General features: G+C 56.1%; 2 protein-coding genes across 2 annotated transcripts in view; one reads left to right on the forward strand and one right to left on the reverse strand.

Moving 5' to 3' along the window:
* Fam53a (family with sequence similarity 53 member A) overlaps positions 1 to 13,279 on the forward strand; it is a 32,943-nt gene that overhangs the window by 15,574 nt on the left and 4,090 nt on the right. Inside the window, exons 3-4 of the mRNA XM_004624627.2 lie at positions 4,842 to 4,896; positions 6,567 to 7,324. Coding sequence (XP_004624684.1) covers positions 4,842 to 4,896; positions 6,567 to 7,324 — 813 coding nt within the window. The remainder of the gene's footprint in view (positions 1 to 4,841; positions 4,897 to 6,566; positions 7,325 to 13,279) is intronic.
* Positions 12,315 to 13,279, reverse strand: part of LOC105743175 (40S ribosomal protein S26-like) — a 2,866-nt gene continuing 1,901 nt past the window's right edge. Inside the window, exon 3 of the mRNA XM_012516380.2 lies at positions 12,315 to 12,560. Within this exon, the coding sequence (XP_012371834.1) occupies positions 12,315 to 12,560 (246 nt within the window). The remainder of the gene's footprint in view (positions 12,561 to 13,279) is intronic.

Genomic DNA, 13,279 nt, shown 5'->3' on the forward strand with positions numbered 1-13,279 from the left:
CGGTCCCTGTGCTTTGCTGAGCTTGCTCTAAGTAGGTGCTTTAGACCACTGAGCCATCTCGCCAGCGCTAGCTGTTGGCTTTGAGACAGGGTCTTCCTGAGTAGCTGAGGCTGGCCTCTAACCCCTGATCCTCTGACCAGCCCCGAGTGCTGGCATTGCACATTGCTTGGCCATGCCCGGCTCTCCTCATGGTTTTCATCACGTTTCCTCAGTGACTAGCAGTGGGCGTTGTTCGCGTGCCCTTTGTCAGCTGACTGAATCCATCAGGACCCTTGATTCATTTACACATAGGGTAAATTTTTTTTTTTGCAGAACCGGGGATTGAACTCAGGCCCTTGTGCTTGCCAGGGAAGTGCTTGTTCCGCTGAGCCGTCTCCCGGCCCCTACGTAAATTATTGTGGCTCTGTGGGTGGTTCCTTATATAATGCTGATCTGGTGCCTTACAGAAGCAGATTTGGAGCACTTTCTCCCAGACAGGGGGTGTAGGTGCTTTGTTCCCTTGATATTGTCTGTGATGCACAGACGTTTTCATTTTGTTGAAATGCATTTGATCTGTGTTTTCTTTGTTGTGTATACTTTTAGGGTCATATTCAGAATTCCTTTGCCAAATACAAGGTCATGGTGACTTATTCCTATGCTTTTTTATTTCCAGAATGGGGAAATTAAAATTGAACCCAGGGTCTTTATACTGAGTTACGTGCTCAGCTCCTTTTTAAATTTTTGAGATAGGGTTGCTCAAAGTCATTAACTTTCTGGGGCTGGGCTTGAATTTTCTGCCTCAACCCCCCAGAGTGCTAGGATTACAGGTGTGCATCTGCTTTCTTTTAAGAGTTTATGGTTTTAGCATTTACATGTACGTCTTTGACTCATTTTTACATGTGACATGCAGTAAGTGTCCGCTTTTGTTTTTTTGCATGAAAAGAAGTTATTTGTTGAAGAGACTGTTTCTTCCCATTGAACTGAAAGAGAATTTTGGCATCCTTGTCAAAAATGTCTTTCTTTTTTTTGCAGTACTGGAAATTGAACTCATAGGCACACTGCCGTTGAACTATATACCTAACCCTTTGAAAAAATTTTTTTAATTTCGAGACAGGATCTCACTAAATGACTAACCTGGCCTTAAACTTGCAATCCTCCTGGATCAACCCCTATAAGTGCAAGGATTGCAGGATGTACACCATTGTTCGTAACAAAAATGTACATTTTTTAAGCTGAGTCTTTGAAACTTAATGTGTATTTTATATTTACAGAAATCTCTATTTGTTTTTTGGTTTTTTTAGATTATTTCTTTTTCCTTTTCCTTTTCCTTTTCCTTTTCCTTTCTTTTTTTTTTTTTTTTTTTTTGGAACTGGGGATTGAACTCAGGCCCTTGCGCTTGCCAGGCAAACACTTATTCCACTGAGCCATCTCCCCGGCCCCTCTACTTTTTTTTTTAAATTTTATCTATTTATATGTGTGTGTGTGTGTGTGTGTGTGTGTGTGTGGCCAGCTCAGCCCACCAGGGGGCGGGGCTGGCTGGCATGTGGTGCTGGGGATTGAACTGCTGTCCCTGTGCTTTGCTAAGCTTGTTCTAAGTAGGTGCTTTAGACCACTGAGCCATCTCACCAGCCCCTCTCTATTTGTTTTTGACTTTTTGAGACAAAGTCTTGCTTCAGGGCCGGGGAGATAGCTCAGTCGAATAAGTGCTTGCCTGGCAAGCTCCAGGGCCTGAGTTCAATCCCTGGTTCTGCCAAAACAAAAAAACCCCCAAAAAAACAACAACAAAAAAAAAACCCCAAAACAACAACAACAACAAAAAACCCCCAAAGTTTTGCTTCATTTGTTAGGCTAGCCTTGTGTAGCCAGGCTGGCCTTAAACTTGTGGTAATCTTTTTGCCTCAGCCTAGGATTAGACCTGCTAGGATTAGACTACCACACACGCAGCTTAAAATTTCAATTTGGAAAGTAAATTTTTATTACAAAAGGTAATAAAAACTAATTGCAGAGATATTTGACCCTGTAACATGGAGCTGTGTGGGTCAGTGTGGTCCAGACCCAGTAGGGGCCCCAGCTGGGGCTGAGGGTGGGTTTGACTCTGGTGTAATTTAGTCCAGTTTGGAGCAGCTGTGTGGAGCAGCTGTGTTTTTGGATGGTGCACGGTGCAGGCTCCAGCGGTGCAGCAGCAGTGTTGGGCTGACTGAAGGCCTCCCGGCCATGGCCGCAGGGGGCTCCTCTCCTCCTTCCCTGGTGGCGCTCAACCTTCTCTGCCCGGTGATGCCTCTTTCTTGTCCGAGTCATGCTAACACATGACTCTGGGATTGGCTTTCGCTTCCTGTGGCCTGTGGGGTCTCCAGTTGGCTCTGCAGCGGGGCCTGTGTGAGTATGTGTTCCATGGTGCAGGGGTGGCCTGTGGCATCAAGTGCCTGTGAATCAGCGTGCCCCACTGGAGAGTACTCGAACTTGGACACCCCACATTGGGCCCTGTGGGACTTGGCAGGCTGCTTGTTCTAGAGCTTAGATCCTGTTACCACGCGTAGCTTCCGGTTAGAAGGAGGATAGACTTGCTGGTGGCGGGTGGCCATAGGTGTGACGGCTGCTGAGGAGTGGGGCCCATGACCTCGGTGATGCTGGAGCAGGGATGGTGAGAGCTGGCCGTGCTGGGGTGTGTGCTGGAAGAGGAGCTGGGCGGTCAGGTTTGGGGCTGTCACATAGGCCAAGGTTTGGGGCACGCCTGAGACCAGGAGACAGTGCCAGGAAGAGGCAACAGGTGCGGGATTTCCCTTGTGAATTGGGGCCTGTGCCTGTGCCTGTGCCTAGGCCTGCTTTGCTACTGGGCTGTGGACTGGGTGCTCACCTCCTAGGACAGGTGGTGGCAGGGATAGGAGGGGTTGCTGTGGTGTGCTCGTGCGACGTAGTGCTTGAGGGGTGTGAGTGCAGGGCCAGGGCCAGTGCCGTGGCTTTTGGATGGCGAGCACAGCATGGTGTGAAGAGGCTTTCTGGCCGAGGCCTGATGGCAGCTGAAGGCCGTGTGGCTGGGCTCAGAGCAGAGCAGCCATGCTTCAGGTCAGTGCAGCACCCCCAGCTCTGGGGTAGAGAGGGGCAGGGGTGGAAGAAGGCCCAGAGAAGCAGGGAGAACTGCCAGTCAGCGAAGGCTACTGGTGTCGGGCCTGGGGAGGATGGTCATGAGCTAATGTCAGTGGAGGGGAGAGAAGAGGTGTGGTGAACTGGAGCAGGTACAGGAGGTGCACCTGCTCTGTCCTGAGTGGCCAGGTCTCTGCTGTGCCCAGCTGTATAGGCACAGGCTCAGACTAGCTCAGACCAAGCCTTTGGTCTCAGCACCTCTGCAGTGGCTCCCAGGGCAGGTGCGGAAGCCGCCCCAGGGTGAGTCAGCCAGTGTGCAGCTCCTGCCCTTCTGCAGCCCAGGTGTCGGGTTCCGGTGCACATTGAGCTGCTCTCCAGCCAGGACCCACACCCTGCAGTGAGGTGAGAAGTAGCTGCTGGAATGTGTTTGGCTGTGCAGTGGGGTCCTCCATGTGTGTACTCTGATGTGGTCACCCCAGGCCAGGTCCAGGCCTGTGACCTGCTTGAATCACCTGTGGGAGTCATTTGAATAGCCAAAAAGGCCCGGTCCTTGCCAGGGTCTTTCAGGTGGGTGGATTGGGAGTGCTGTTCTGCTGTGTGCTAGGGACACAGCCCTGGGAAGGTGGCTGTGAGCACAGCGCCTGTGGTCCTGGTGCTTGTTCTAGGGATCGGTTGGGCTGGGTCGGAGGCCTGTGGGCCCACAGAGGGGGAGAGAGTGCTGGAGTCAGGACTGGACATTTCTAGGCACAGGAGAGGCTGGCAGCTACCAACTTGCCCTCTGGCACAGTCTCCCTGTGGGCCAGTGCCAGCCAGGATCTAGTACTGTGCAGACTGCTTTCTTCTCTGTCCATCTGAACTTGAAGGTCACCGTGCTTGTGTCCACGCCAGTCCCTGTGTGGTCAGGACTTGTTCCACACGGCCGTCCTAGCGCAAGTGGGGCCATTGCTTAGGACAGGCTGGCTGCCTGTGCAGCATGTCTACCGTGTGTCTCTGGGTCGTGAACCCAGCTTGTATCCCTCCTGGGAAGCATGAGGCTTGGTAGGGCAGAGCTGTAGCTCAGGGAAAGCCCGCGGCCTTGACCGGTGTGCCTTCCTGCCAGCTCTCGAAGCTGCCTCCATGTGCTGATCTTGCCTTCCTGCGGAAGGGCCCCACCGTTAAGACCCCTTCCAGGGCTGGGCACCCTTGCAGCCTGGCTTGGGGCATGGTTCCTGGGTCCTGGCTTGTACCTGCATTGCACAGTGACAAGATGCCAGGTGTGAAGGCTGGTGTGGCCTCGGCTGGCTGGAGGAGGCCAGAGGAGTGAAGGCAGAGCATGTGCGACTTTGAGGAGCAGCATGCACTCAATGGTCTTGTTAGGTTTTAAAAAATCTCTACTAAGCAGTACGTACCTGATGGCTGGGGAGATAGCTGGTGGTCTAAGCACCTCCCTGGCAAGTGCAAGGACTCAAGTTCAGTCCCCAGTACCATGTGCTGTGCCAGCCCCAGAGTCCCAGGCACTCCGTGCTGGCCCTGAAGCTGGGTATGGTGGTGCATGCCTATAATCCCAGTACGGAGGTGGCTGAGACAGGAGGATCACTACCAGTCTGAACTGCGTAGCAAGTCCCTGTATCAAATTTAAAAAAAAGAAATACGTACGAGAGCCCAGTGCTCTTCATTTTATCACCAAAGAATGTGTTAGGAGAAGTATAATATCTTACAGTGATAGGAAATGTGGAGCTCTTTCTCCTCTGTGAATTTGCATGTGTGTGTTGCAGCCCTGTAACTTCTCTTATCACTTTCAGTGTTCTGCCAAGGGACTGACCAGGAGTGGCCACTTACTCCCTTTGGAGATCAGTGGTAAGTGTCCAGGAAGCCAGAGCCTTCTCAGGGCTGCAGAGGAACTAGGTGGGAGTGGCCAAGGCCAGGAGGGATCCTGGGACTGCGCACAAGCTTGGCCTGCGTGTTGTCTTCCGCATCACTGCCATTGTCTTCCCCACCGAAGGGCCAGGGTCAGGAGTGGTCTGGGCAGGACGGGTCAGGGTCAGGCCTAGGTGGCCTCGTCTTTCTCTGGTGGTGGTGATGTACCTGGGCTGGGGTACCTCTGGAAGCATGCAAGCCCACCCTGTAACATCCCTTGACCACAGAGGAGAAAGGTTGGTTACAACACTTTGTGCCCCAGGCAGGGCGGCCACAGCCATGGGAAATGTGTGCAAGGAGCGCCTCCTTGTTGCCTGTGTGGGGGCAAGGGGCCACATTCCTTGTACTCCAAAATCCCCAGTCCTGTCCAGCCAAGTTAGGGTTGGGTCACTGTGGCTCTGACAGGCTGGTGTCCATTAGCAACTTTTGTGGAGGTGGCATGAGAGGAGACTCCTGGGCTGCTAAAGGGCAGGTATTGTCGCATGGGTGGAGACAGGAAGTGTGAGTGCCAGCCAGCCAGTCCCCTCCCACTCCCTGGCCTCCTGGGGTCTAGTCTTTGCATGCACCAGATAGCCTCACCCAGGCTCAGAGCCCCTGAGTACTGCCACACTCCTCACTTCCTGCCTTCTACCCCCGATCCATCCTGCCTCCCTGGGAAACCCTGGAGTGTGCCTTTTCCCAGGGATGGACCTGCTTTTCTTTTCTACCTCCCCCATGGCCTCTGCTTCATGTCCCTAGCTAGACAGTAACTGCAGAAGCATGGGGGCTGCTGACTTTCTGCTCAGAGCGTGGCTGGGAACCCTCAGGGCATCCAGGCTCACGGCCTAGCTGCTTCTACGTGAGGAGACTCACACTGCTGAGCTTTCATTTGAGCTGTCCAGGTTGCAGTGCCCACAACGGCTTGGCAGAAGGAGTGGCGGCTAGGGCTGTGTGGGCTCTGGGCACCAGGCAGGGTCTGAGCACAGGCGGGTGTGGGGGAACCACGGCCCTGGGCTGCTGAGGCTGGGAGTGCTACTGGGGCTTGACGCCTCCTGAAGGAGGCCTCTTCTGGGCTGCTCATGTGATACTGTCATGCGCACATCGTCTCGGGGACCCCCAGCTGCCCGCAGCCATTGCCACCCTGCGTCACAGTCGAGGTCAAGTGCAGGCTTGAGGTGCTGAGGGCAGGCAGGTGGGCATCCAGGCCATGCCTGTGCCTCACTGCTGTGGCATGGTGCAGGTGTCCACAAGAGGAGACATGGGGCCTGTCCTGCTGTGACTATCAGCAGCACTCCCAGGATCCTAGTGGTGAGGGCACACCCCTCAGACTGGTGGCAACAGAGGAGAGGTATTTTGGTGACACAGGGAGACAGCAAAATGTGAGTGAGGGCAGAGTGTGGCCGGTGTTTCCTGGAGCCTCTTGGGATGCCCCTGGCCTGACTCCCAAGCAGAGCCTGCCTTTGGGAGGTGGAGCGGGCTCCAGCCCACTGCCGGCCGCAGTGGCTCACTGACTGCCATGCCTGTGCCTGTGCAGGGTCTGGGGAGCCGGGCCAGTCGGCCTGTGCCTGGGGTGGGCCGAAGTGGCCTCCCTTCACCTGGCTTTCTTCCTGCTTGCCCTTTTGTCTCCTCAGTGGACAGGAGCCGCTGGAAGGCCTTCCAAGGAGCATGGCCTGCTGGAAGGCAGGCAGCTGCAGGCCCTGCTCACCCCTTCCTGTTGGCTCCCTGTGGTGCTGATCAGGCCCAGGGTCTCCAGTGGCGGTCAGAGTCCCCACGCCTATGCACTGGCCTGGGTGTGGGCAGTGCTGTGGACCTCCAGGGGAACACGGGGCCACCCACGGCTCCGCCAACCAAGCGGCACTGCCGGTCCCTGTCTGAGCCAGAAGAGCTGGCCCGTTGCCGGTCACCATGGCGTCCTGGTGGCTCCAAGGTCTGGACTCCGATCTCCAAGAGACGATGCAACAGTGGTGGGAGTGCCACACTGCAGCGCTGTAGTGGCCTTGGGGGTGCAGCCCTGCCCAGGAGCCCTATGTCGCCTGCTGGCCCCACATCACCCCTGGCACCCCGACCAGCCTCGGCCAGCAGTGGCTTTGTGGACAGCAGTGAGGGCAGTATGGGCTCGGGCCCTTCCTGGTATCCCACAGGGCCCTGCCCACTATCCTCGAGGCGCCGCCTGTCCCTCTCACAGGACCACCTTGTGGATGCTGGTGCCTGCCTACCTTCAGCCAGCAGCACCCCCACGTCCACACCTGAGCTTGGCCGGCGCCATGGCCTGCTGCGGTGCCGGTCACAGCCCTGTGTGCTGGGCAGGAGGAGGAGCCGTCGCAAGCGAAGGCGGGAGGAAGACACCCGGTGGACACGCCCATCCTTGGACTTTCTCAAGATGACTCGGGTGAGGCTTCACTGGTTTCTGGGTGTGGGTAGAGCTCATGGTAGTAGCTGGCAGGGGGCAGGGCAGCTTCTGTGAAGCCAATCTCATTCCCTACAAGGTGGGGAGTCCCACCTGCCCCAGCTTTTGAGCCCCCAGGGTCAAGCCCTGCTCCTGGCCCCAGCCCTGGCAAGGCCCAAGAAGTAGTGTATGGATTCTGCTGAGGAATGGGGCTGCCTCCTGGAGAAGCTAACCTTGAGGATCCCTCATTGTCTTCCTGGGATGATGGGAGACACCAGCGGGAGCCCCGCCAAGGTCGAGTCTGGCCAAGCTGCGCTCAGTCCAGGGAGTGTAGTAGGGAGTCCCCTCAGGATGTCCCTGCCCCTCTTGGGAGCAGTTCCTTTTGAGGGAGCTTATGAGTTGTCTGGAGGGAAGCTGGCACTGTGGAGGTCCTGGCATCTGTGCCTCTCCATCTGTCCTTCATGAGCTCTCAGGAGTCTCAGAGGAGAGGAGGGGAGTGATGGCTGGGGCTTCTGGTGGGCTTGTCTACTTGAGTATGTTTGGGCTGGGTGGGGAAGCAGGGTGGAGCAGAGAGAGCCTGAGCAGCCCAGGCTGAGGTAGAGCAGGGCTGTGCCTGCCTCCCTTCAGTTGCCTCAGCAGCTTGGGTCTCAGGCCTCAGGCCTGAGCTCTTCTTAGCCTTGTGGGGCATGGTGGGGTTGGGTGTTATGCCTGCCCTGGGGGCTGATGCTGGAGTGCTGTTGAGCCCTGAGTCAGGGCTGGCACAGGGCTGCTGGAACCAGGTGTGGGCACAGGCCTTACTGAGCACCAGTTCTATGGGAGGTGGTGGGCCTGGTGGAGGGCGCTTGGGCCATGGTGAGGTTATGGTGGGCTGTTCTTCTGGATGACCAATCTCTGGAGGATTGTTCCCAATGGACACTAGGTGGACGTGCTGTGAGGCTCCAACTAGGGTCAGGAAGGAAGCCCCAGCAGTGACACAGGGAGCTGCCCTCTGTTGGCAGGACAGAGCTGAGGGAGAGGGGCTTCCTGGAGGGGAGCTGGGGACATGCTGATGATAGGGACAGCGTACTCTGGACTGTTGGGGAGAAAGAAGCATGGTTAGGATGGTTGTGACTGGGTCAGGATGGGCAGGGATGACCAACAGTGAGCTATGTCAGGGCAAGGGCTCGTGTGCTCCAGAGCGTGGTATGCTGTTCCCTGCTGGGGACAGGCTGCTGTGGAGCTTGGGGACACTTGGGCAGCTATCAGCCTCCCGAGTATGCTTTGCGAACTTGGAGTTTCTACCTGGAGGCCTAGTGCTGTGACTCCCAGAGTCCAGAGGGCTTGGCCACGGACACCTCTGAGTTCCCCTAGCTCCACGGGAGCCCCTGGATTGTGATCAGCTCTGCTGCCTGGGTCTCTGCCCACTCCTCTCCCTCTCCTTCCCAGTCACCTGCCCAGGCTCTGCTCACCTCCACCTGACACCATGCACCTCCATTTCTTTTCCTCTGAGCACATCAGCCTTCATTTAATCCTGATGCCAATGCAGGAAGACTGAAATGGAGACACACGGTCATCAGTAGTCATGGCCTACCGTGTGACAGCATTGGCCACATCGTCCTGTTGGTGAGGGATGCTGGAGGCTTGACACCACCTGGGGCTGTAGTCCTGCGGTCCTGGGTGCTCATGGTGCTGCTGGACTGCTTGCCATGTGCCTTTTCTGGGGGATTGCATGGGTTCCACTTTCCTCAGAGTGAGTGACGCTCCAGGAGGAGCGTCAGAGGGGCCATGTCACTTGTGTGACCTAGTCCCCGTGCGCAGCAGGAGTGTTCAGGCCAGACTCGGAAGCCTCTTCTGTGCGGCACTGCCTCTGAGGAGCTGGCTGTCTGCGTGGGTGCTGCCCACTGTGCCAAGGCCACGGGGGTGGGGTCGCTCGTGCACCTACTGCATGCATCTCATAGCAATTTCCCCATTTGCACATTGCTAGATTTTGGTATTTTAAGATAGCCTCATCAAAAGTGTGCTGCTTGTCAGAGTTAAACTGTGTTTTCTGCTTAACAGAGACATGTATGTGAGCCTTGTGTTTTTTAATTTTTTTTTTTATTTTAGGGAAGGGTCTACAGGGTGTTCAGGGTCTTACTACTAGATCAGACTTGTAGTGATCCGCCTGTTTACAGCCTCTCAAGAGCTGAGATTACAGGCACACACCATCATGCCCAGTCTCAGTTGCTGTCTCAGTTTGTCCCAAGGGTGGGGCCAGCACGGCAGGCCTGGGGAATCAAACCCCCAGCCCCTGTGCCTGCTTGCAGGCGCTTTAATCCGCTGAGCTCTGTGGCCAGCCCCCAGCCTTGTATTTCTGAGAAACAGTGTACTTTCTCAGCTAGAATAGGCACAGCGGGCATGGCGGGCCACAAGGGCAGGATAGATGTGTACTCTGCGTACTGCACACAGCTCATGAAGCTCCCATCCCTGAATCTTACTGGCATAGCTTTCATAATTAACTAATACCTTGAGCTACTAAAAAGCAAAGTAAATAAAATTAAATTAAAAAATAGAAAGCAAAGTAACGAATGGATGTGTCTCTACTTCAAGATTAAGTGGCTGACATTTGCCATATTTTCTTTAAGAAGTGATGCAGGAGGTCTCATGACACCACTCTCCTCTCTGGGACACAGGCCGTGTAGGCAGTGTTTGTTACATGGGCTACCTCTAGTCTTGTGGTTCTTTTGAGGATGGAGCTCAGTGCCCCACCAGGTACCCTTGCCACCTTGCTGGGTCCCAGCCCCAGTTTGCTGCCTCTTCTGATTGGAAAGGGGGGCAGGGGATGTGGCACAGGGCACCTTTGAGTATTCTCTGCTGCTACTCGAAAAAGCCGATGGTTCTAGAGGTGCAGGAGTAGGACTTGACAGCATCCATGCTGTTCGGTGGCTTGATCTCAGCTTTGTTGGTAAAGTTTCAAATATTTGGCAGAGGCAGTGGCAGCGCCTTGCACACTGGGGTATCACATAGAAGAGAGGTGCCCTGCAGATCTCTGCCTCCTGTGTCGCCACCCCCCAGGTCGGGAGGAATCGCCTCCACATGGCACTGGCTGTGTACTCTGTCCATGGCCCACGTGTGGGCTTCCCCAGCACTTACTGCTGCGTCAGGCTTCTGGGTGGCTCTGGAGCACAACAGGGCCCCTTGCCAGTTCCAGACCTGAGTCTGGGTGCGTTGGCTGTGCAGTGGGCGAGGAGCCGGTGCTGTAGAGGCCCAGAGTTGGAGCATGGGCCTGCAACAAGGTGCCAGGAGCTTTCAGTTTCCAGACAGAAGCAGCACAGCCAAGGGCCACAGGTCTGCTCCGGAGCCTGGCTGTGGAGGGAGGGAACCTGGCCCTTCTGGGGTAAAGGTGGCTCTGACCACCTGCCCCAAGCCCTATGCTCAGTATTTTTATAGAAAACTGTGGAAGTTCCTGGTTTTTGGCAAAGCTGTCCCAGAGTTGTGATTGTGATGTCACTGGGGTATGCAGAGCATAGGGAAGGTAGGGCACAGGTGCAGAGGCAGGTATGGCCTGCAGAGGCGTGCTCTGGGAGACAGTGCTCCAGTGGAGGAGATGGGCTGGATACGGGTGTGTGGCCTATGCAGGGCTGTGTGCCCACCGCTGTCCGCAGCTGTCATTCGGGCGGAGGTAGTCTCGCCTCCTGCAGCCGTGCCCAGATGCTGCAAGGGCTTTTCTTGCCGCTTTCTGTTGATGGCAAGACCCCAGCACGTACAGCAGTTCCTGGCACCCGGAGGACTGCTACTGCGGCATCATTCTGCAGGCTGGGTGCACATGCATGTGCACAAGCTTTCTGGCCTGGGAGCTGGGGTCGGGTGAGGCCAAGGTGCTGACAGGTTGCTCTGGTTAGGACCTGATCTTTGTTCTGAGACGGTACCATGTTACTGCCTCCTTCGGGGGGGAGTGTCATGTGCAGAAGGATGAGAGGACAAAGTGGACCTCGGCTGGTTCTTCCACCTCCACATAGGAGGGTGTACTGGGTGACTTGGTCACTCCCAGAGGTTCCCTCCCAGTAGCACCACTGTGGGGACTGAGCCTCGGCATGTGATTTAGAAGGGGGCATGTTCAGACCATTGTGTAGACATCAAGAGCCAGAGTGTCCAAAGGCTCAGCCAGGAGCCTGGCCTTTACAGCTGTTCTGCCTTCCGTCAGGATTTGCCCAGTGAGACCACATGCAGCCACCGAGGGCCACGCCTGGGTGTCCCTGCAGAACACGAGTCGCCTGGCCTGGCCCCTTCCCAGCCAGTGTGCAGGGACAGGTGGCTTATGGAGGATGTGGTGGCAGGCCCTTTTCCATCTCTGGGCACAGCCAGCTGGATCCTTGGCTGCCTTTCATTTCTCTTGTGGTTCTGGGCCTGGGACCAGGACCTTGCTCATCCTGGGCCAGCACTGTTCCGGTAAACACTGTCGCCACCCCTGAGACAATGATCTCATGAATTTGCCAGGCTGGCCTCCAGCTCCTCCCAAGAGGCTCAGGGCCTGAGAGTGGAGCCAGGCTTCTCCCACTGCAGCTGTGCACACCGCTAGCTCCTGTACCTTTGGGGGCACTCCAGAGTCCTGGGGATGTCCTCCCCTCCCGCCTCTGCCTGCCTTGTGGAGCCCTACACATCCAGCAATGGGACAGTGGCCTGGTGTGACCTTCCGCAGCTGAGTCCTAGAGTGCTGCTGGGCCCCTGCCTCAGAACTGACACACTTTGTCACCATCACACTTACCCAAATTAAAATAACAAAATAGTTGATGGGGAAAATAAAAAGTTTAAAATAGAAGATATCTAAAAGCATTTATTTAACATTGGAGGAAGCTGAATATAAAATGACAAAATAAAAGGTAGGTGTAAGTATGCACTTCTGAGTGGGGACCAGGCCTTCCCTGTCCTGTACCCCTGAGGCTGTGCCCATGGCCCCGACTGCCTGCTGCTCTGGTGCTGAGCTCCGGCCCGGCCTAGTGCTGTGTGTCCCTTCAGGCTTCTCATCTGCCCCAGGTCACAGGATGTTGCCCTTTGTGGCTGCTGTCTCGTATTTCTGGAAGTACCTGAAGTGCGGTCCCGGTGGGCATTTCTGTTGGAGGCTCGAGTTGCCTGCTGGCTGGGCTCCTTCGTACTTCGGAGGATGGTGCTCCTGGCGCCCCGACCCCAGCACCAGATGCAAGTCCTCAGCCTCTGAGCTTGGCGCTCCTCCTGCAGCCTGTGGGTCCCTCTCAGAGACTTCACGGTGTCCCTGGATGTGTCTCTGAGGGTGAAGGTCCCCCAGAAGACTGTCACCCCATGCCTGGAGAGAGTGAGCCCACATCGGGCAGGGCAGGGCAGGGCATTGCGGCTCAGGCGTTTGCCCAGTCCCCGCCATTCCTGCCTCACTTCATCAGAAACCCACACCTTGACCCTTTGCCCAGATGAGCCGCACTCTGGGGACTTCAGGCAGAGCTTTGGAGGTAGCTGTCTGTTCTCATGGGTGAGCATACATGTGTCTGTGGACACGCCTCCTGCCCGCCTCGACCCTGCCTGAAGTGTGGACCAGCCCCAACCCCTCAGGCCTCTGGCTCAGGACAGCTCTTTCCTCTCCTTTCCAGTCTTCCGGCTGCTGGGGGAGTGCTGTTTGCCCAGCAGCCTGCCTGTTTCCTGGCTGGCCCTGGCCCTGGCCCTGGCGTGGTGCTTGCATGTGCACACTGCACCCCAGGCACTGTCTCCACCTGGAACTGGCTGGGGGCAGCACTGCTCAGCCCTCAGAGGGGCACAGTTGCCTTAGCTTGGCAAAGCCAGACTCCTTGGCAAGGAAGAGGTTGGTGCACACAGGGCTGGGCACTTACGGAAGCTCTCTGTCGGGGTGGTTGCAGGTGGGTGTGCGTGTTTTCTCTCAGAGTTTCACTAGCTTCGGGGCTCAGTGGTCTAAAGCACCTACTTGGAACAAGCTTGGCAAAGCACAGGGACCGCGGTTCAATCCTCCAGCACCAC

Source organism: Octodon degus, unplaced genomic scaffold (assembly GCF_000260255.1).
Source record: "Octodon degus isolate 3935 unplaced genomic scaffold, OctDeg1.0 scaffold00006, whole genome shotgun sequence".
NCBI lineage: Eukaryota > Metazoa > Chordata > Mammalia > Rodentia > Octodontidae > Octodon > Octodon degus.